Raw genomic sequence first — 20,446 nt, 5'->3', positions numbered from 1 at the left:
TTGCTTATCTGTACTGCCCTCCAGCACTGGTTCCTGTTGATTAAATCTGCCTCCCTAACAGAATACAACTTTGCTGCTGGATGCAAAATGGCTGGAGATCTTCGGTTTCCTGCTTATTGTGTGTTAACGCTTCACTGCCTTTGCACATAAGCTAACAATATGGTGTGACATGAATAAGGGAGATCAAATGCATAACATATTGCCTCCTTTGCTCTGTCTTATATTCAGAACGTGTTTCTGTTTCTTTCTGCCCTGGAAAATCGCCCTGTTTAAGGGTCCATGCATGTCTCTGAATTAAGAAGCCGGGGGCCGTGGTTTCCGGAGATGACCAGAGCCCGCAGCTTCACGTGAAAAATCGAGGAGATCAGCTTCTTCAAATATAAGCTCCCATGTCTTCAGCAGGGGAAATATTTCATCGCACAAGTGCAAACTTCCTGCTGGCAATCTCCTTGGGACCCAGGAGGTTTCACAGTTGGGCACCACGTGTTTAGTCCCACCAAAGTCAGGGAAGCTTGTGCCGCTGAAAAGGGGCTTTTGCAGGAGCCAGCTGCCGATATAAGTGCTCACTTCGTGCGGGAGACGCCAGGAATGTCTGCCCCAACGTCTCCAGGCACCAAAACGCGTGCGGTACAGTCGCTTTGCACAGAGGCAGAGGAAGGGCAGTTTTAGGGCCCCGACTCCAAGCAGGACCAAAGTGGCCGTGCAGGTCCAGGCTCATCAAAAAGCAGAAGTGACAGGAGCGCCTGGCGGCTCGGGGTCACAGCAGCACCCCGGGGCAGCTTCAGCGGATGCTTAGCAATTCCCTGAGTATCGAACCACTCTACCAGGCCCTTAGGAGCTTGGAGCAAGGTTTGGATTTGTAAAATTAAGTACCATCTATTTTTCATAACTCTCTGGGAGAGCATCACATCAAAGGCCTGAGAGGTACTTAGAGTCATTAGTTCTCTTTGGTTTCGGTGGCAGTGTTGCATATTGCATACCGTTTGGGAACAATTTCGCAGAGCAGCCTTAAGAAAATAATAGAAAGAAATGCCGTTCATTGCAGGTGAACCCCCGTCCAAGGCTGCTCCACTCAATACCGAGTGTGGATTCGGGTGCAGTCAGGATCTCCTCTTATCCCAACAAATCCTGCTGTACAATCATATTATTAGCTTTATGGACTTCCCTTTACATATTTAAAGTGACTGTAGTTCCACTAATGACTATAATTGTTCCAGACATCCATTAATTTTGATTTATTAACTTAGTTTTTTTCCCATCTTGCCCGCTCTATAAGTAATTTACTGTTTAAATATTGTGGGTCAATATTAATCATATAATCTGTAAATTGTTTAATTAATATCAACTAGCACCTCCCATCAAGAGCTCATTTTCCTGCAAGAACAGTGATAATGTGATTTTCAGAGTAAATCTACCTGTTCCCGCCTCCAACAGCCTAGTCAACTTGTTTCACTAGAAATGGGTGCTTTGAACTGCCACAGTAGCTTACCAACTCCCATGATTTTATCAACTATTTTGTCGTTATTTGCTTTTCTTAAAGCCTTGGCCCTTAAGCCAAGTAATAGCACAGGAATCTGCTTTTCATTGTGATAAAAAAAAAAGTTGGTGCAGCATATGGGTGTAGGAAAAACCCTTGCAAGCATAACCACTAGTCTCAAAAAACACGAGGTAAATAAGAACTAAAACAAAAATGTTCCTTTCATTCTTCTGATTTTAAGCTAACCTGTGTTTTTCTGAGCTACCATCATGTCTTAACGTCTGGCATTGGCATCACTGCAATATCTAGCTAGGAATGCACCCATATAAAAATATTTAAGCTCCTTTCATAAAGACCTCAGCAACTCCTCTACAGCATAGCTGCTCAATCTTTCATGTCAGCACAAAAATAAATAACAGAAATTAATAATACAGTTAATTAAGACCTATTTACAGATTAGACACTCATCGCCTAAAAATTCTTTCCAGAAGAAACTTAAATCGAGCTTCTAAAACTAAACTCGCTTTGCTAAATCTTAACCAAAAAACCCACAAAAAGCAAAAAATGCACCAGCACGCAACAACTTGCCCAGCTGCATAGCAAAGGCAATGAGCTGGTATACAGAAATGGGTAAGGATTGCTCCCTGTCATTTTAACACAAGAACTAAGAGGGAACCAAAAGCAGCTAGCAGTCAGCCGGTTGAAAACGAAAAAGATCTTTCTTGGCGCAGCGGCTGGCTAAACTGGGGACCACACCGTGGATGCTGCAAGTTTACCGAGGGTCAAAAGAGGAACGGGCAGATTCACAGCAGCCAAGTCCACCGACCCCCGTTAAAGGCAGAGACGCTGCCTTCAGCCCAGAACGCTGGAGAGCCACCGGCGGGGCAGGCTGGGAGACCCCGCCGGACCCCTGCCTCCCCCGGGCGCCCACCACGACCGCCCTTACACCTGCGTGTACTAGCTGCTTCGATTTCCGCCGGTAGGTTTTCTAGTACACCTCTGAAAGGCCAGAAGGGCAGACAAGGGAAGGACGGTGCTGCTGGAAGGGATACGCTACCTAAACGGCACAAAAAAAGCACTGCTAGAACAAAGGCTGTCAACAAAAATGAACAAGCGAAATCAAAGAAGAAAGAAGATATGTATAACCAATGTATACATAATGATTATAGCTGAAGCGATTATTTCTCATCCTGCCTCCTACTGGTATTTCATTATGAAGAGGATACCTGATAGATGTAACCAACCAAAGCTACTCACAAACCACACGTAACTTTTATTACCGCATTAGCACTTCCTACATGGTTAATGGTGACGTGGAGCAAACAGCCAACAAAACAGTTACAACGCTTTCAGTCCCTTACTACCCAGAAAGACTTTAATGCCTTCAAAACCTGGTTAACCTTATAGGTCGTACGGTCTTTGGCGCTACAACTCTACCAGTGACATAGCAAATGAAACAGTATGAAACGAACAAACGAAAAAGAAAGATTAATAATCCTATTTCGTACAGGTAAGAAGCTGACACAAAAAGAGATGAAGTAAAAGCTCTACCACCGCAAAGGAAGCCTGCGACAGACGGACAGCCTGAGCGCAGCTCTTCTGACCATCCTTCCTCCGAGCGCTCCCCCACATACGATCGTGTTTGCTCTGCGTGGTTTCACCCTATCCTCCCGTTTTCTTTCTCAAATAGGCTCCGCGGTGCTCCATGCCTAGTTTATTTTTTCCCAAAGGAATGCAAAGCAAGTGAGCAATTAATGCAAATACTCAAGCTTTCAGAGAAAAACTAAACATGGGAGTTAACTACTCCCAGTGAGTTTTAACTCTTGACAAAAAGATGTTTACCCCAGGATAGCTGGAAAAGGTGTTACAATACAATCCTTGGCAGTTGCTTTATCTTAATCTTCCATGTTAAAAATTAAAGACTGTATTAATGCAATGTCAGACTTACTTAATAGTACTCTTTTATCAAGTTGATATGATGGTAGCTAATTATTAAATGAGTTAATGTATGTCTTGTTATTTAATCTACCATGACTGATAATGAACTGTGTCAAATACTTATTAGACACTCATTCGCTCTACACCTAGCTGACACTAACATGGCCCACAATTAAACACCAGTGCTCCTTCACTGCCAGACACAATTATGCTGTCAAACGTTATTCTACTAGCTATTCTTTGGTCCTAAGTGGAAGACATGTCATCCTCCATTTGTCTGGTCCCAGAAACTGTCCAGGAAAGAAAAAAACAAGGAAAGTCTAATGGGAATTATCAAACTGGGTTAGACATACCCAGAGACAGTCAAAACCCTCCATGAAAGATCAGTGTCAATAATGACAAAGAGTGAAATTATTATGCTTGGGTCTGAGGTTTCTACTACACTTTGTCCTCTAGGAGATTTTGAGACGACATCCGTGCTAATAAAGGAAACAGGTCACAGCGCAGGGCACGCGCTCACATGCACATGAACCAAGCTCTCCTTCCACCAAGATAGGACGGCTACATCCTCCTCCAGGACGTGCCAGGCCCAGGCACTGGCTCCAGCAGCACAAGTTGGCACAGACCTGAAAACGTGCTACAAGTTCAACACTATGCACAATCAGGGATCAGTGCTCAAGTCTTCACTCTGACCCCGTTTAATTCATTAATAACTACATTGCCTACGAATAGGATCCTAAGAACCTTCTGGGCCAAGACCTCACAAACTCACAGCAAAAACTCATGATTTCTGCTCAATCTACATGGTACTCAACGGATTATTTTTTTAGGTCCTCAATGATACCACTGCTGGTTCCTTTAATTTAGTGCTGTTCTTGCTCGGAGGAATGAACCATTGGATGCATTTGCACACCAAGTTTTGACTTTTTAGTTAGCTAGAGACATGAGGTGAGACTCTCCTCCTGCAGACCCCGCTGAAGTATTCAACGCGGCCGTCCAGGGTGGACCTGGAGCCAGAGTCACAAAAGAGCAGCGCCCTCGACCGAGGAGGGCCACCTGGTTCTGCCGTTAGAAAGACGGTCCAGCGGCTGGGAGCGCTACGTAGACTATCTTCCATTGACCTCCCTGCTCTTCTTGGCTAGATCTTCACAGTCCCACCAGGGGATCTACACTAAATACACACGCAGTCATTTTTATCTTATACTGACCTTCCTTCAGCCCATTCAATACCAGCTTTTTCATTAGGGTGGTAAAAGTAACCCGAACACAGCTGAGATTCTTCAGAAACGCTAGTGGTCCTCAGGCTGAGACATCCTTGACACCTCACCGCAAGAAACAGCACTGCAGACAATCCCTCTGTGCCCTTCAGTCGCAGCCTTGCCAGGTCTGAGATTTCCTTCACCCACAAGAGGACTGGAATTACTATTAACCATTATATCATTATTAACTATTAGTATTAAATTGTGAAGGAACAGCTATCACAAAGCTACCAAGGACTGCTCCGAGCAAGCAGATTTCTGGGGCCGTGCTCTTTTACTCAGCCCCTCTGCACCGTCACTCAGTCCTCCCTTCCCCAGCATCAGCAGCCCAAAAAAAGTCAAAACCCCCCACCTAGCTACCCTTATCTTTGGCCAGACTGAGCCCTCCTTTTGGGGTTACCATCATGACCAAAGTGACTCTGAAGGTATAAGTGATGAAGGCTGCTATTCTGGAGTAAGGATAATGCTCCAGGAGCCACAAAGAATGGGGGAAGAGCCAGATGCAAAGCTGGACATACCTGATTTGCTTTAGGCATTCTTGAATAGCTGCTCTCTCAACATTAAAATAACAATTTCCAGTCACGTTGTCAAGCAGCCTTCTATTGTGCTCATTTTGCGCATTAAAAAATAAAACCTTCCCTAGCAGGAATCTCTGGAAATGTCTCACAATCACCTAGAAACACAAATGTGGTGGGGAGATTTCTGCCAGAAAGAGCATTTTCTAAATGACTGCACAGGCCATACCATTAGCTTATCAACCTGCTCCACGATTTTGACTTTGTTTCAGGGAGCTGCAACTGGGCAAACAAGCTGTTGACTTCACTGCTGAGTTATGGAGCTGGCTTTAGTCTGCATCCACTTCTGAAAATCCTGGCCATGGGAACGTTTCTTCTAGCAGTCTTCAAATCCCGGATGCACGTTAGCTTGTTAAGGAGAGCACGTTGGGGGTGTATGGGATCCAGCAAGGCGTTTGTATCCCTGTTAGTACCTCTGGAGACAGTCTCATTAGTTTTTCATAAGAATCTGAAGTGTAAGCGGGAAGGCTGGGAAAAATGAAAGTTTTCAGTTATTCACGCCACTGGCAGTGGTTGGTCTTAAGAAGAGAAGTTCGTATCGTATCTAACGCAGTCAGGACAAACCTCAACAAGGGCTTTTGGCCCCTCTCCTATAATAAAAGGCTTGCAAGATGTAAGGGCATTTTGAATCATTTTTACTCGGGAAAATCAAGAATGAAGCAACAGGGTTTTCTATCTTATTTGCTGATTTACCTAGGGGAAAAGGGAGAATCAGAAAGCATAAAATTAAAAACTAATCGTAACTTCAGCTCATACAAAGTCTCAGGAAAAAGTTTAGTTTTAAAAATGAGAGCAAGGAAGGCTGTTTGTTTGCTCCTCAAGAAGTCAATTGAAAATAAATTAAAATACAGCCTGTATGAGAACTTCTTCCCACCTGCTTGTGAACGCCTAAGGGAAATTACCTGAAAATGCAGAAATTGTTATACAGATCAAACAAAAGCACTTATCTATAATTACTGGACTTATCTGTTTGTCTCAGGACTAGCAGCAACAGCTCCCTTTGTTGAGAATAAATTTGGTGCTGTGATTTGTATTCTGTTCTTCTAGCAGTTCCACCGAGATCATTCAGGAAGGATTCAGTTTATAAAAGAAAATGGTCTCCTTAACTTTACTAAATAAAGGCAGATTGAAGAGATTTGGCCAGGTAAATGAGGGAGACAAAAAGAACAAGAAAAATAGCCACAAGCTCTTTAGAGAATGAGGTTTTGTTTTTTTTTTTTTCCTTTTAATAACTTTACAGCTGGACTTGCTAATATCTCAAAGGGTTTGGAAGGTCTCCTGGGAAACTCCTTGCATTTCTGTTATGTCCTGGCTCTCATCCTACCTATTCAATAAATAATTATTAAAGTTTTAAGCATTCACAGAAGAAACTTCCTGTTGCTAAGACCGCATGGGGTCCTGCCAACTTGACAAGCCAACACTGCACTGATGATGTAGCATCAAAGCCAAAGGATAATTATCTGGTTTATAAGAAGCTAAAGGAAGCAGGTGCCCCTGCTAGTTTGCATTCATTTGCCATTGGCCAGTGGCCATAAGGACTTGTCTCTGTAGTACGCTCTCAAGTTTATAGTTTTCTCCTGAGAAAAGCTGGGACGAGGGTCTCTCATTTAAATGGGTGGTGTGGAGGACGGAGCGCGTACGTCGGGGTGGAGGGCTGGATGCTGTGGGCAACAGGAGCAAGCAGGGCCGGGGCATGTCTGGAGAGGTGGCGTGGAACTGGTCCAGAAAAGCAAATTCCACAAGTGTGTGAGTTAGAGCTGTTCCTAGTAAATTCTAAGTTAGGAAACTGTCATTTCAGAGAGTATGTACTTGCTAGAGGAATTACTTAGTTAATCATCAGGGGAGAGATTCATAAAAAAGAAAAAAGAAAAAAAAAGCACCATGCAAGGCTCCCAAAAAATCAATTACTGGAAATGGTCTGCTGGCTCTTTGGAACTGCTGTTGGCTTAACTGATTATTTCTAATTTAATACAAATCACACACTCTTCCTCATCCTTTCATCCACCCACTTCCTGGAGGTTGACCTGATGCCTGTGCCTGGATAAAACATTCAATGAATCCCAAATCAGCACTGCTGTTTCCTTTCGGAGACACAAATTTTGCCGTTACACGTTTCCAAGGACGCGATTATGCCTTCAGGTGCAACGCAGAGTTAGTTTTACAGCCCTGTGTGCAGAAGTAGATCTCAGGAAACATTCGGATGATTACCCCTTTCCAAAGAACAGCTTCTCCTTTTCTCTTCCTTTTTCCCCCAGAGGCGATAGCAGTTCTGCATCGATGTGTACCAACAGCAAATTACCACGCTCTTCCTTGGAGAAAGGTCCAAAGCTACTGTCCTCCCACTTATTTTTCAGAGGAAAGGTGTAAGCACATAAACAGTTTGGCACCGCAAGTCTTCACACCAGGATTAGTAAAAATTTTCAATCAATCAAAGCTGTTTTTAGGACAAAATTAGATTTTCCACTGAAAATTTTTTTTGAAACCATCTTTACAGCTTGATTTTCTTTATTACAGCATCTACAACCAGACCCTCTGGATGTAGGGGATGAGAGAGCGTGGAGCTTTGGCTATAACGTGACATCCTTTTAATCTCTCCTGTAGGAGCCGAAATCTGGTTCTCCTGTGAGTTTGTGTTTTTCCCCTCCTCTGGGGCTCCCCGGGCAGACGCATTTCCCCTTTGTCCACGAGGAAAGGCCACCTATCCCGCTCGCAACCAACGGCGGTGCTCCCGGCGCGTTACACCCTCAACGAGACCCAACTGTAAGAGACTTTTGCTGGATGACAACCGTACGCCAACGCTCTCCAGCCAGCAGCTGCTCGCACGCTCCAGCTGTCGGAGGTCTCCCATCATTTTTTCCATAGCCGGAGGCGCAGATGGGTCAGGCCGGAGAGCCGAACAAAACCTCGGGGGGAAAATATTGCCCGGTCCTGAGCAGCGAAGAAGAAGAGCAGCAGGCAGAGGCGGCAGCAAGCGCGGAGGAGCCGAAGGAAGCCCCGAGCGCAGGAAATGCACGGGGCATAACCACAGCACGACCGCGCGCCCCCTTTCCCTTGCGGCTCTGGGCTCACCCAGCACGGCGGTGCGGGAGCCCAGGGCACCAGGGCTTGCGGAGCGCGAGCGGGGCAGCCCGCGGCTCGCGTGGGTCCGGCTGGAGCCACCTCGGACGCCGCTGCGGTCCTGCCCACCCCACGCACCTCCTCTGCCAGCGACTCGGGCTGCTTTGCATACAGGTACTTTGATACTGGTATAGGAAGGAGCCGCGTGCAGCTGCCGTAGCTATTTGAGCCCAGTTCTGCCAAGCGTAACGACAGCCGTTCTCGCCTGCACGCTCTCCCACCCCACCGCTTTCGGTCACGCACCCGCTAACCTTCTCTCCCCACTTTCTCTGGCGTCAGTGGGAGCGCCTGCAAAATGAAACACCGCCCACTGACAGTCAAGTTAGCAAAGTCTGGCCCTTTCTGGTCATTCGATAGAGGAGGAATGACTAAATGTGCAGTCCAGGCATATTTGTGGGGCAACCGTGCAGCATGCTGCATAATGTCTATGCTTTCTCCTTTGAAGGTGAGTGATACTGAAACTGGCCTCTTTTTCTTAACTTTGTCTATTTTTTCTGCCCTTTTTTTTTTTTTTTTAATATGCAGGAGGGAGCATTTTAGGAAATGCTTTCTTCTCACAGCTTTTTTTTTTTTTTAACCTTACATAACCCTTTTTTAAAATGCTGAGTACATGCTTACTCAAATAAACGCGTATCTGAACATAAAACTGACTATCCCATTTTCCTATAATTAATTTTTTTGATTTCGCATGTGCATTTCTTGCTCATTTGACCATGTAATAATTAATTAGCATTAATTATATTAGATTGCACCTTCACAGTCTACGCACATATTCAATTAGAAAGGCAGGCTCTTTACAGCACTCTTATTTTCAGAGGGGAAAAAGGGGCACCCGCAAGCAGTGGAGAATTATCCATAGAAAGGACACATTTCGCATCTGCCAAAGTACGTACTTGGAATAAGAAACCGTTACTACTTTTTAAGGCATTTAGGTCATTGACTTTAACGTAATTTTTTCCCCCTAATTAAAAGGCCTGAAGGAAACGGCAGAAAAGGTGAGCTGAAGGCAAAGTGGAAGTCAGGTGAAAACCGAAAGAGGAGTCCTGCCCCGAGGTGGGATGGTTAGGTGTTCAGCCTGACCACAGCTCCCCATGGCTTGGGAGCAAGAAGGCCACTCACAAGCTTAAAGCTAAGCGCGCGTCCGCAGGCCACGCAGCGCCAAAGCCAGGGCTTTCGGCAGGACTCGGACCTGCTAGCCCACGTACTGCTCCTCGTTTGCCCTCTGGGCATTTTAGACTGACTACGTTCATCTCTTGGCGGCATCTTGGCCAATGCAAAAAGAGCACAAAGTTAATAGTTTTAGCCAAATACTGCAACATCCAGCCCAGGGCTACACCTGGATCCCTGCGTAGGGTACCCCACGGGATAAAGGATAAAGTCAAAATCTAAAGTGTCAAAAAGGCAGCAGACGTCTTACAGCCAGGACGGTTCTACCCGATCTGCCTCCCTTCAAAAATAGACGTCTATTTTCCATCCCAGGCATTTTCCCAGAGGGAAAACCTTCTCCAGCCCTTCCCTCCTGTCTCGCCCTCATCTCCGCCACCCGTTCACCTCCTCTGCGCTCCCGCTCCACTATGCCTGCAGGGACAGCTCGCACAGTCACGCGCACATACGAAAGACACGCACAAAACACAGCCCTTCGCAGTAAAGCCCAACAGCTGGAGCTACCTCAAAACCTGTCTCATTTGCACCATGGTCTGGGCAGGGAGAAAGCAGGGATGTTCAGGAACGTGGGGGGGGGCTGCACACACGAGCGGACGCTGTTGCATCTGAGCCACGCATCTAAATAGTTCCTACCATGTCCATATACTGGGTGCTGGTCCTTCACCCCTGGTGCTCTCAGCTTTGCCCGGCTCTCCTGCCCACCCCCTGTCACCAGACTCAGCCCCAGCTCCCGCTTCTGCTTAACTTCCTCTCGCTGCTGTGTCATTTTGCTCCGTGGCAGGGTGTTAACACCTCCCTTTGCTCTCCCTCCCATACTTTTCCTCTCCTACACCCTGTATACCTCCCACGGGTCTCACTGCTCTCACCCATACTGTCTGCATTTCTCCTTCCACATTTGTCAGTCTCTTTCTGTTCCCCATCCCGTGCCTGTCTCCATCCTGTCTTCCCTTTAAGACAACAAGAACTTCCCCTTCCTGGCTCCCTCGCGGTCTGTATTTCATCAGGCTATTCTGCAGTCTCAGTTTCTTCTCTTTCTTTGGAAATATCTCTAGCTTCAAAATCCTCTTGTTCTCTGAGCTTATTTCACAACTCTTTGACATTCATCTGTCCTTCCCTTTTGCTGTCTCCAAACGGTGATCGGAAAAACCCGGTTCAAAGTCCTCATGCCCCCAACCCTAATTATCTCCAGCTGCTCTTTCTCACCACCTCACAGGCCAGCCTACAGAAGACAATCAATATTTAACTGGCTGTATTACTAATGGTTGAAAGGATTTCATTTCAGTGCTCTTAAAAGTTTAAAATGCCGCTTTGTTATTCTAGATGAGTGTTTTAGTTTCTCTTAGCTAGTCCGTCAGGACGTGCTGAGCCACCCCACGAAGAAGCGTCAGAGCTCTGGGGGCGTTCAGGGGGACGCTTCTCAAGGGATGAGACTTTTCCAGCCAGATTCACCACTTCCAGTCAAGCACTTTGGCAGCCATTGGAAGAATGGTTTTGTGAGACCACGATATGTAGCTGTAGTCATTGCCAGCAACATCCTAAAACATTATGGGTTAGATGATAACGCAAAATGTCACAGCCCGATGGCTGATTGCCAAACACCTCGTCTGCCTGGACATGCCTCGTGGCTCCTGAGTTCCCCTTTCGGATCCCCAGCACCCTAACTTTGCACTGACCCCATACCGTGAAGTGGTGCTAAGGCTCTCCTGAGGACAGGCAATTTTACGCCTAGCTGAGGCCCACCATGCCTTACTAATCCGGGCAGGTAACACCGTCTCTGCTGAGACAGTAGCAGCAAGAGTTTCCACAGACAGTATGCTCTCTTATCTTTCCTAACCACTACAAGCAGCCAGCTCGGAGGACTTTGGGACAAGGGTACATAAAAGGCACCCTTAACCCTCGTTACACGTGTTAGATTATTGTCTTTAACGCACTCTCAGAGGTCACGGGCGGTGTTCAGATATTGCAGTGCGTGTTATTCCTGCAGGAGAAGCTCACGAAGGGAGCCAGCTCGCCCTTGCCACGCTCACCTTTGGCTCTTTTACAAGCCAGCGTGGGAGAATGAACCGTGGTGCTGCTTGTTAGAGAGCTCTGTGCCCGCTCAGGAACTGCAATACCTGGATGTGCTGAACCCCAGGGTTTCTTGTCCCGTTTGCAGAGGTCAATGAAGAGAAAATACTCGTTTGCAGCGACAGCCCTGTATTTCCTGAAGGCCAGGGCCCGACTTCTGAAACCCGGAGTTACACAGTCAGAGATTAGCAAGGTGCTTTTAGGGACCTTTGAGGTTTCTACAGTGGGCGTAAGCACGCTGCACGGGTATCGTCACAAAGCCCTGGCCTCCGGAGGCCTCTCCTAATTCTGGTAAGACCTGCCCTACGTGAGATAAAAGGGGCAAGTCGCACCTCCCCGCAGGAATCCTGAGAGGCGACGATTCGATTCGATTCGAGAAACGTTTCTGAGTCACCGCGGTGCCTCCCTTGCCGAAGGGGACGCGCCCGCCGCTGGCTGCCGGCCCCTGCCAGGAGCAAGTCAGCCGCCTCCGCCAGCCCCCGCCGCCGCGGCGCCGCGCGGCAGCCCCGTGGCCGTCTGCCCCGCGCCGCGGCCGGCCCCAGCCTTCGCCCGGGCTACGGAGAGCCGCGTGAGCGTTGGGGCTGCCTGCCCAGCCGCGGCTGAAGATAACGCCGCCAACCTCGCGTACATAAGCAAGCAGACAGTACAAAAGCCCAAGACCGTACGCCTCAGCGCTGCAGAGGCAAGCAGAGCTGCCAGGGCTGCCTAGAAGACGGGCCGCACAAGGCAATGCCCTGGGGACTGCAGCTTTTGAAGTACCAGCGTAAGCAGATGAATCATCTGGGGATTAAATTAAAAAAAAACCAAAAAGAAAAAAAAACCAAAAAAAAAAAAAACCACCCTAACCTGAGACTGCAGATGAAAATCATACTGATTCTAGGGATGAATCAGCTGCCACCTGCTCCCATTCAGAGAAGTGACAGCAGCGCGCAATGAGCAACGGCGCGGGTGCCAACGGCCGCCGCCGCGGGGCCGCCCCGCCTGAGCCGGCGGAGGGAGAGTTCGCAGAAGGTCTCGAGGGAGGCAGCGGGGCGGCGCGCGAGGCCGGCGGGCAACGACGGGCCGCTTCGTCTCGGTATCGCTGATTCAGAAGCAGCCGGCGTTGGTGCCGCTCCTCTCCCCGCCCCAGCGCCGCCGCCGGTGCACGAGATAGATGACTTCTGCCCAGGTCACGCTGGGGCAGCCGGCGCATCCTGAACTTACTAACCCTGCGGGTGACCGACCGCCTTAGAAAGCCCCAGGCAGGACTGGCACCCACCAACACTGAGTCAGCTCCTCCGCCCCTCGCAAGCGGCCCCTCGGCCCGAGCGAGGACCGACGCGGCAAAGTCTAGCGCAAGCGTGCGGCCGGCGCCGCATCCCCTCGGGGCTGCCCCGAGAAATCCCTTCTTAGACACATCCTGCCGAGCGTACGGCGGTGCCCCCCAGCATTCAGTAAAGGCGCTCAGCCCAGGGACAACACAGGGGTGTGCCTGAGGGTTCATGCGTATAACTATCTACATGTATACATACATATATTTGTGTCTGCATATATCATCACGCGCACACCACATTGAAAAACGGGCACAATGTGGAGGCTACTGGCCCTGAGCACCGTTTGCGACTTCTGAAAAACGTAGCACTCTTACCGCCTAGCTCTTAACGCTGCCGCTCAGAGGAGGAGGAGGAGAGAGCTCCCTTTGCTCACGAGAGTCAGGTAAAGGAAAGGCTTTACGCTGCTGCCCGAACCCACAAAAATCTGGCCGGTGTCAGCAAAAGCATAGGCACGGACCTTAAATGTATCTGGTGACAACGGGACGCTCTTCTACTCCGGTCACTGGTTTTAAAATTCCAGTAAATAATTTTTACCCAATAAAATCAACGTCTTCACCAAAGGAGTAGATTGCATATCGCAAAGTGCGTAAAACTGGCTTTTAATTACCCGCGGGCCCCGACAGAAGGACTGCCTGCCAAGTCACGCACTGAAAAGAGCTCCCTGCTACTCGCACACCTCCCGGCATATCGCAGCTCGCACACCCGTCGGGAGCCCATCTGCCGCTGGCTTCTTCCATCGCAGCAGCCCCGAGGATTTTCCTAGCATTGACCCCCGTGCCAGCGGCTCGCGGCCCAGCCGTCCCCGAGGTCCCCACGCCGCCCCGCTTCCCCAGCTCACGCCTCCCTGCAGATCCCGCGCTGCCACTAAATCTCCCCCGGCGGCTCCCCTTTGCCACGGGCTTGAACGGGAGCGTCTGATGCGTCCTCTGCCGGCGCGTCCCGCCACCCTCCAGTGCCCTATTTCTGCTCCAGCAATTCATCACCTCAGCTGCTATTTGTCAAGCCACCCTGCAGCTAGTGCAGAGGTCTCCGGCTCTTCGGAGCTGAGCCAGCACAAAGGTAAAGGCGCTTTCTTTTTCAGAGGCAGGTCCGTTTTTGCGGTGGAAATTCTTTTTTCCCCAAACAGATGTTGCAAAGAATAACATTTGCCTCTAGGAATAGGAGCGCCTCTGAAACCTCCCGCACCTGGCAGCCCAGCCGGAGATTTCAGCTGTGGCAACGACGATGCTACAGGATTTTCTTTTTCCCTAGCAAAAATAAAAGGCGATTCAAAGGAAGAGGGGGAAGGCAGGGGGAGCCATTTCGATCTGCTCCATAACAGGGAAGGGAAAGGAACTCAAAGAGTAGGAAAAGGGATCCCCAAACTAATTGTTCCAGCTAAAAATACAGACACACATACATGCATGCACAGATATATACGTATCACTCTCGCTTCGGCTGCCCTCAGATCCTCCACGAATACTGAAGGCTTCCTGTTACTAAGGTCCAGAGCGCCCAGCCATTCCCCTCTGATGGTTTAAACCATCTCCTCCTCCTGCACCTGGTCTGGCACAAGAGTTGGAGCGAGGAGGAGATGTGGGCCCCAGGGCTTGCTGGGGTTTGCTTGACGCCCCACGTTGACGGTGGCAGGGAGCCACCACCTCGGCTGCGGCCCCGCACTGGGGCCGGCCCTGGGACACCCCAGCTCTGACAGCCAAGGCAATTTTGCTCCCTCTTTTCAGGATGTTGTTGTTCTTTGCTACTTTCCTGAAGGAAAGTCATGCAATTTCTGCAGCTTTTCCTTTTCCTCTCCAGCTTCCCCCCCTGTACATTGCAAATAACAGCTGTCCTAAAAATAGCTAGCATTTCTTCCTAGACATCACCAGCAGCTCGGCTCATTGGCCAGGTCACGTGCCAGAGCGCTAAGCCTTGCACCAAGTGTCCTGTGTTTATCCAAAGACGAGAAACACTAACTAAACAGTGAAACCGGCAGGCGCCTCGTTTCAGTCTGACATCGCAACTTCCCACTTTCTACGCCCCGAGTCATATTCTTCCTGTTGTCAGCCCACGGGCCATCTGTTGTTGATGTATCGGAGGGCCCTCTCTCCTGTGAACTGCAGAGCGGCCCTATTTCCACGTCCTTGTTTGCGTTACGGGACGTCACCTTGGCTCTCTCCCAGTCAGGAGATGGGCTCTGGTCAAAGGAGATAAGGCTCGCCGGCAATCTCGGCCACCGCGCGGCGAGCCCTGAGCCCACGCGCTGCTCTCCCGCTGCAGCAGACGCCAGCAGGTAGAGGTCTTCCTTGGAAACAGAGACGGCCTGTTAGTTTTACCCCCTGCCGCTGCCTTTAAGCCACAGGATTTCTGTTCGTTTGCTGGCAAATAGTGAAAACAGGAACTCAAAGGACAGAGTCAGTTGCAAAACCATAGTAGCAATAGGAGAGGCTGCTCATACGCCAGAAGGGGGGGAAAAACAACTGCGACAACTGACTCCTCTTTTTTTTTTTTTTTTAATCCTTAAATCCTTTAATCCTGTCTATCCCGCCCCGCTCCCAGCTCCGCAAGGCACACGCTGCCGGCGCAGCTCTACGGGCTAAGGGGTGCCTGCATCTCGCTCCAGTTCGGGCTGGGGACACAGGCGATACGGTCTGAGCTGCGTGAAGACAGGGGGGTCTCCCCCGGGCAGAGGGGAGACCCGCTGTAGTGCCTCATGCCACCCCCGACGGATTTTCCCCCAGGTGAAAGAATAAATCTTCTTCTCACGTTCTGCTCTTTATGGGACAGGGATGAAGGACTTCGACCTGCAGGCGCTTTGCAGCCATACTGAGGCAGGGCACTTCGAAACCCTATTTTGAAGTCAAAAACGAGTAGCCTGCTGCATAAATCACTGAAGGCGTTGATAGGAGGGAACTGTTTGTATACGGGCAGCACAGAACTGTGTTTGGGATAAGAACAACAATGCACGCCTCCTAAGCGAAGCCGGCAAAAATACTCCGTCCCATGTATCGTATGACAAAAACATGGGCTTTCTAAATTTAAAGTGGAAGATGTGTATCTGAAAATTTGTATTTTCATCCTTTACAGAAATAAGGACATTCTGTGAAAACTGAAAGGGGAAGAGGGATTATGGCTCTTTTTCACAGCACAGAGGAAGAGATCATCTTCCAACCAGCTTGTTCACAGCTCATGGAGAAAAGCACGTGTCCACCATCCCTATCTTCCTGTCCGCAAAGCAGTTACTAGAGAATTTAACACCAGCAAACAGGGCCTGCTCTGCTGGGGTGACTCGAGTGGGGTGCCAGAGCGCGTGCCAGGCGGGGGGGACAGGCACGCCAAGCGACACAGGGAGGACGAACTGGAGAAGGAAGAAAAATCTTGGAAGGAGACAACCTTTCAACAACTTCCCATTAAACTCTTCCTTCTTGCAGCATCTAGTTTCATTATCTAAGTGCTGCCTGGGCTTCCCACAGGGGTTCACCCCAGGCTCTTCTCTGGGCGTCTTCCCGGCACCAGCACGCCTGCATGGATTTGAAGCAACAAGGGAGGATGATAATTTTTTTTTTTTTTTAAACCCGGTTTAAAGGCTTTTGGGCAATACGAATTGGCAGCTCCTGGTTTTCAAAGCGCATAGAGATAGCTGCGTTCAGGAAGGTGTCGCACCTGGCCCAGCTCAAGAGGGCGCGAGCGTTACCTTAACATCACACCACAACGGCAAGAGGAGGCATCTGCATCTCCAGAGAGGTGGAGGAAAACTACCCCTGCAAGGTACGGAAAAGAGGAGCAAACCCCAGCCCAGCTGGCCACGCTGGCCACGCACAGACCTCGCTGAAGCCAGCGGCAGTTTTGCCACGGCGGAGCGGAGCAGAGCGCCCGAAAATGCCACGGGGCGCCCTGCCCGCGCGGGGCCCGCTCCGTCCCGCTTCTCCTGGGAAAGCCGATCCGGCAAAGGGCGGGCACGGAGGCGGCAGTGGAGCCGCACGGGAGCAGCAGCGGGCTGAGCCCCCTGGCGCGGCAAGGGCCAGGCTTCCTCCCGGGCCACCCTCGGCGCGAGCCCGCCCGAAACCGCGCCGGCGCTCGGCGCCGTGCTCGAACGAGCCCTTCTCCCCGCCACGTAAATCACGACATTCTCGTCGGAGCGAAAAACAAAAGTAAAATAAAACAAATTCACCCAAACCCTAGCGCGCTCGTATTTTTCCAGATGAGAACTTAAACGGCTGTCAGCCTATCTGCCGTGAACAGAAAGCAGATTGTAAATGTAACAGGATGCCGTCAAGTCGGGCAATTCCAGGGAGAGCACCAGAAGGCTTAATATTAGCACGACTGCCATTCGCAGCCTTTGCTAATGACTTACCAATTGTTTGTGCTGATTTGCGTTGGCTTTGATACGCAGAGAGCAACACTTTCCGCTCCAAACTGCAAGGAACCACCAGTGATGTTACCCACTACCCAACAGCTGCCTTCCTATAAATAAATATTTTCGCCACCTTGATGCTAAATAAATACGTCAAGGAAACAACAACAGCAAAAGTCCCCAAATGGCGCATTCGACAGCGCGGGCATTTTCTATGCAATTTCCTGCCCCACAGCATGACCTCGGGAGAGGAGCTACACCTCGAGGATTCGATAGCGTTTAGTGCCACCTAAACATAGCAAAAGGCATCAAAAGGTGAGAAAAGGCTTCTGGTTAGCTGTCGGGCAGAAACTCGTCGCCGGCCTGCCTGGGCAGAGGGGGCCAGCGGCCGCCTCGGGAGGAGGCGGCGCAATAACAGCAAAGAAAGGAAAGCGTCAGCGTGGTGCGTGCCGGGCGTCCTAGGAGTGCACTGACGTTCCTCCGCGGGAAAATCCCTTCCCGTATCCCCCCTCTTGCCACAGCGATGCCCCCGTCCCTCTCCAATCGCGTGGGCTACAGCTCAGAAAGGCCACCCCGTGCTACGGCTCCCAGCGCTTTTCTTCTGCCTGTCAAAACAAACGCCACATCTATTTCAATGCAAAATGTTTTTCTCAGTTCGTGGGATTTCTCCGACAAAACCGACAGAGGAAAAAGTTCTGGCAACCTGTTGCCACAGAAGCAAGATTTGGAGGCGGTCGAGAGGGTTTTGGCTGCTCGGTTGCACAGCGGCAGAGTTTCAGGTTTTATCAGCATAAAAGACCTGCCTCGCTCATCCCCGCGTCCCCAGGGGCTCATCCCCTCCGCCAGGGCTGCCCCCCGCCCACCGCCACCAGCGCCGCGGCCTCGCCGACCCCCAGCCCGCGGCCAGCTCGGTTCACGTCTCGGTCCAGCCGGAAAAGGCTTTTCTCCGCATGGGGCGCGCTGGGGCTCGGGGCAGAGCTGACCCGCGGGTCAGGTCACGCGACTGCCCTACAGCTGCCTCCGCTGCACCCGCGCCGGGTGACGCAAGATAAAGGCGCCTTCTTCGGTCTTCCCCGGGGCGTCATCCCTGTGATCCGGGCTCCAGCGTACGTAACATCTCCTCATTGCTATTGCTAAGTGTGTTTACGCACGTTTATGCAGACGCCAGCTCCTACAGACTGAAGCCGAGACCCACAAGAAAAAGGAGTAACAGCAGGGCGAAGCGTTTCAGAGCAGTGAAAGCGCTGGTTTTTCCTCCCTTCAGAAACAAAAGCAGCCCCAAAAGCCAACCCCAGACCGCCCTTTCTCAGGACTCTGGCCTTGGAGGACACTCTGGACTTGGTGTTCACCTTTTGAGGACACGGCTGGGAAGTGTCTGAAGAGGTTCCCCACCCTCACTTTGAGGGCAAAAGAAAGAAACGGAGCATCTTTCCCCACCTCGCTGCTCTCGGCCAAAACCTGAGCCACACTCCTATGAAGAGCGCAGAAAACCTCCTTCCTCTCTTGCATGCTGCGTCGTCTCTACGGCACGGTGTCAGTCCCTCTTCTGCACCCCAAACGCCCCCAGATCCAGGGCTCCCCGAAGCCTCCTCTGAAACGCCCGATGAGAAACCCGCTCGCCCGTTGCTCCGCACCGAGGGCGCGGAAACGGCTGCTGAACTCTCCCGTTTTGCTGCATCACTTTTGTTTTTCAGAGTAAGGAAATTGTCACTGTTTCAACTAAAGGCAGACGAAGCACTCTGCACCCTTAAAGGTCTTGGCGTTGTGACCCCAGCAAGGTAGGTGCAGTAGCAACGGCGAGGGTTTGCACTCACAGAGCAGTAATGGGAAGAGCACCAGCATCCAGTCCGCGGCAGAGGAAGCGAGGAGCAGGAACGGGCGCTCAAAATACACTTGCTTACAGAAACCAGGCAACTGGGCCTGCAGATCAAATTTTGTGGTTTGTTTTTTTTTTTTTTTTTCTCTTCGAATCCATGTGGCTAACGCTATTCCCATTTCTCCTGACAGAGCGACACGGTCCGCACACCCGACCGGCTCGCTCGGCGCCGTCTTCCTTCCTCGCCCCTTCCCGGAGCAGGTCCGCAGCGTGTGCGCGTACACACGGCGACACACGTATGAGTCTAATTAGCGTGCACGAGGTAAATAACGACAGATCGGCTCCTATTGTTTGCTGCCCAACAGCAGGAAGAGTGTCAACACTGTTTCCAGGGGCTGGGAAATACACGTTAATCGTTAACTCCAGGTGAGCCCGTCCCCTGGGACGAGGCCTGGCCTACCGCAAAGGATATTTCCATAGTCCACGGGCAGAGCGACCCTCCCCGAGCAGCGAAATCCCGCGGCAGGCAGCTGCCTTCGCCTCGGCTCTGCCGGAGGCAGCCCGCTGCAGGCGCCCGCGGCGCAGCCCCCCTGCGGCGCCGGGGAGCAAAGCCCTCCCAGCAAACAGGAACCGGCCAATTTGACTTAGCAGCAACGCGTGCGAAAGCAGCCCGCCTCGTTCGCACGGCGAGCCACCTACGAAAAGCAAACGAAGCCAAAGGAGAAGTTAAAGTTTTTGCAGTTTTGCTTTTTTTTTTTTTTTTTAAATAAATGCAGCGCGCGTCAATGATGCTTCTGACTGAAATAAACGGGTCAGTATTAGAGGGCTCTCTAGCCTTAGTGGCCACGCTGCTCATGGACGCATCCCCTTTCCACCTCTTTATTCCAGGAGCCGCGCGCCACCCGCGAGTTTGCCGGCCCGGCCCCGCTGCGCGGCCGCCCTGCCCGAGCACAGCCCTTCCCCGCTCTCCCCAGAAAACCCCCCCGCCCCCCCGCGCCTGCAGCAACGGCCCCCTCGCCTCCGTCAGCACCCACCGCCTTTAACTCGCCGAGGAGTCTCGGCGCACCGAAATTCGGTGTCGACCTCCGCGCCTCCTCTGCTGCCAAGGCACCTCCTGCAAACCTCTCGCAAACCTTGGTCCGCCGCGACCGAGGTTCGCCCCCTTCCCTAGGAGGTTCGCCCCCTTCAACCCCCTTCCCTACCCTTTGCCTCTCCCCGCTGCCGCCAGCACTTTCTGCAGCCCGCCAGCCGGGACAGCGTTTCCGACCACCCCAAACCAATGACTTTTAGGCATATCCCCTCGGTGTTGGCAGCGCAGGCCACCTCGGCGAGCGCTCGACCGCCTCACACGTCCCCCATCCCCACGGCCGGTTTCCCTCCCCGCTGCCGA

The 20,446-nt window shown here is 51.0% G+C and overlaps 1 protein-coding gene across 9 annotated transcripts in view; it reads right to left on the bottom strand.

The window, feature by feature from the left end:
- Positions 1–20,446, bottom strand: part of LOC138067160 (uncharacterized) — a 249,788-nt gene that overhangs the window by 215,136 nt on the left and 14,206 nt on the right. For 4 of the 9 annotated variants that reach the window (XR_011140900.1, XM_068941980.1, XM_068941981.1 and 1 more), the window contains exon 1: positions 10,164–10,870. The exons of 4 other annotated variants lie outside the window; for them this stretch is intronic. Coding sequence is in view for 3 of the 5 variants with exons in the window: in XM_068941980.1 (XP_068798081.1) it covers positions 10,164–10,344 (181 nt within the window). In the remaining 2 variants the exon portion in view is untranslated. Of the gene's footprint in view, positions 1–5,418; positions 8,657–10,163; positions 10,871–20,446 lie in introns of those variants that run through there. One more of the 9 variants, XR_011140893.1, reaches the window with a different exon arrangement.

Source organism: Struthio camelus, chromosome 4 (genome assembly GCF_040807025.1).
Source record: "Struthio camelus isolate bStrCam1 chromosome 4, bStrCam1.hap1, whole genome shotgun sequence".
Classification (NCBI taxonomy): Eukaryota; Metazoa; Chordata; class Aves; order Struthioniformes; family Struthionidae; genus Struthio; species Struthio camelus.
This window is presented reverse-complemented; position numbering and strand designations above follow the sequence as displayed.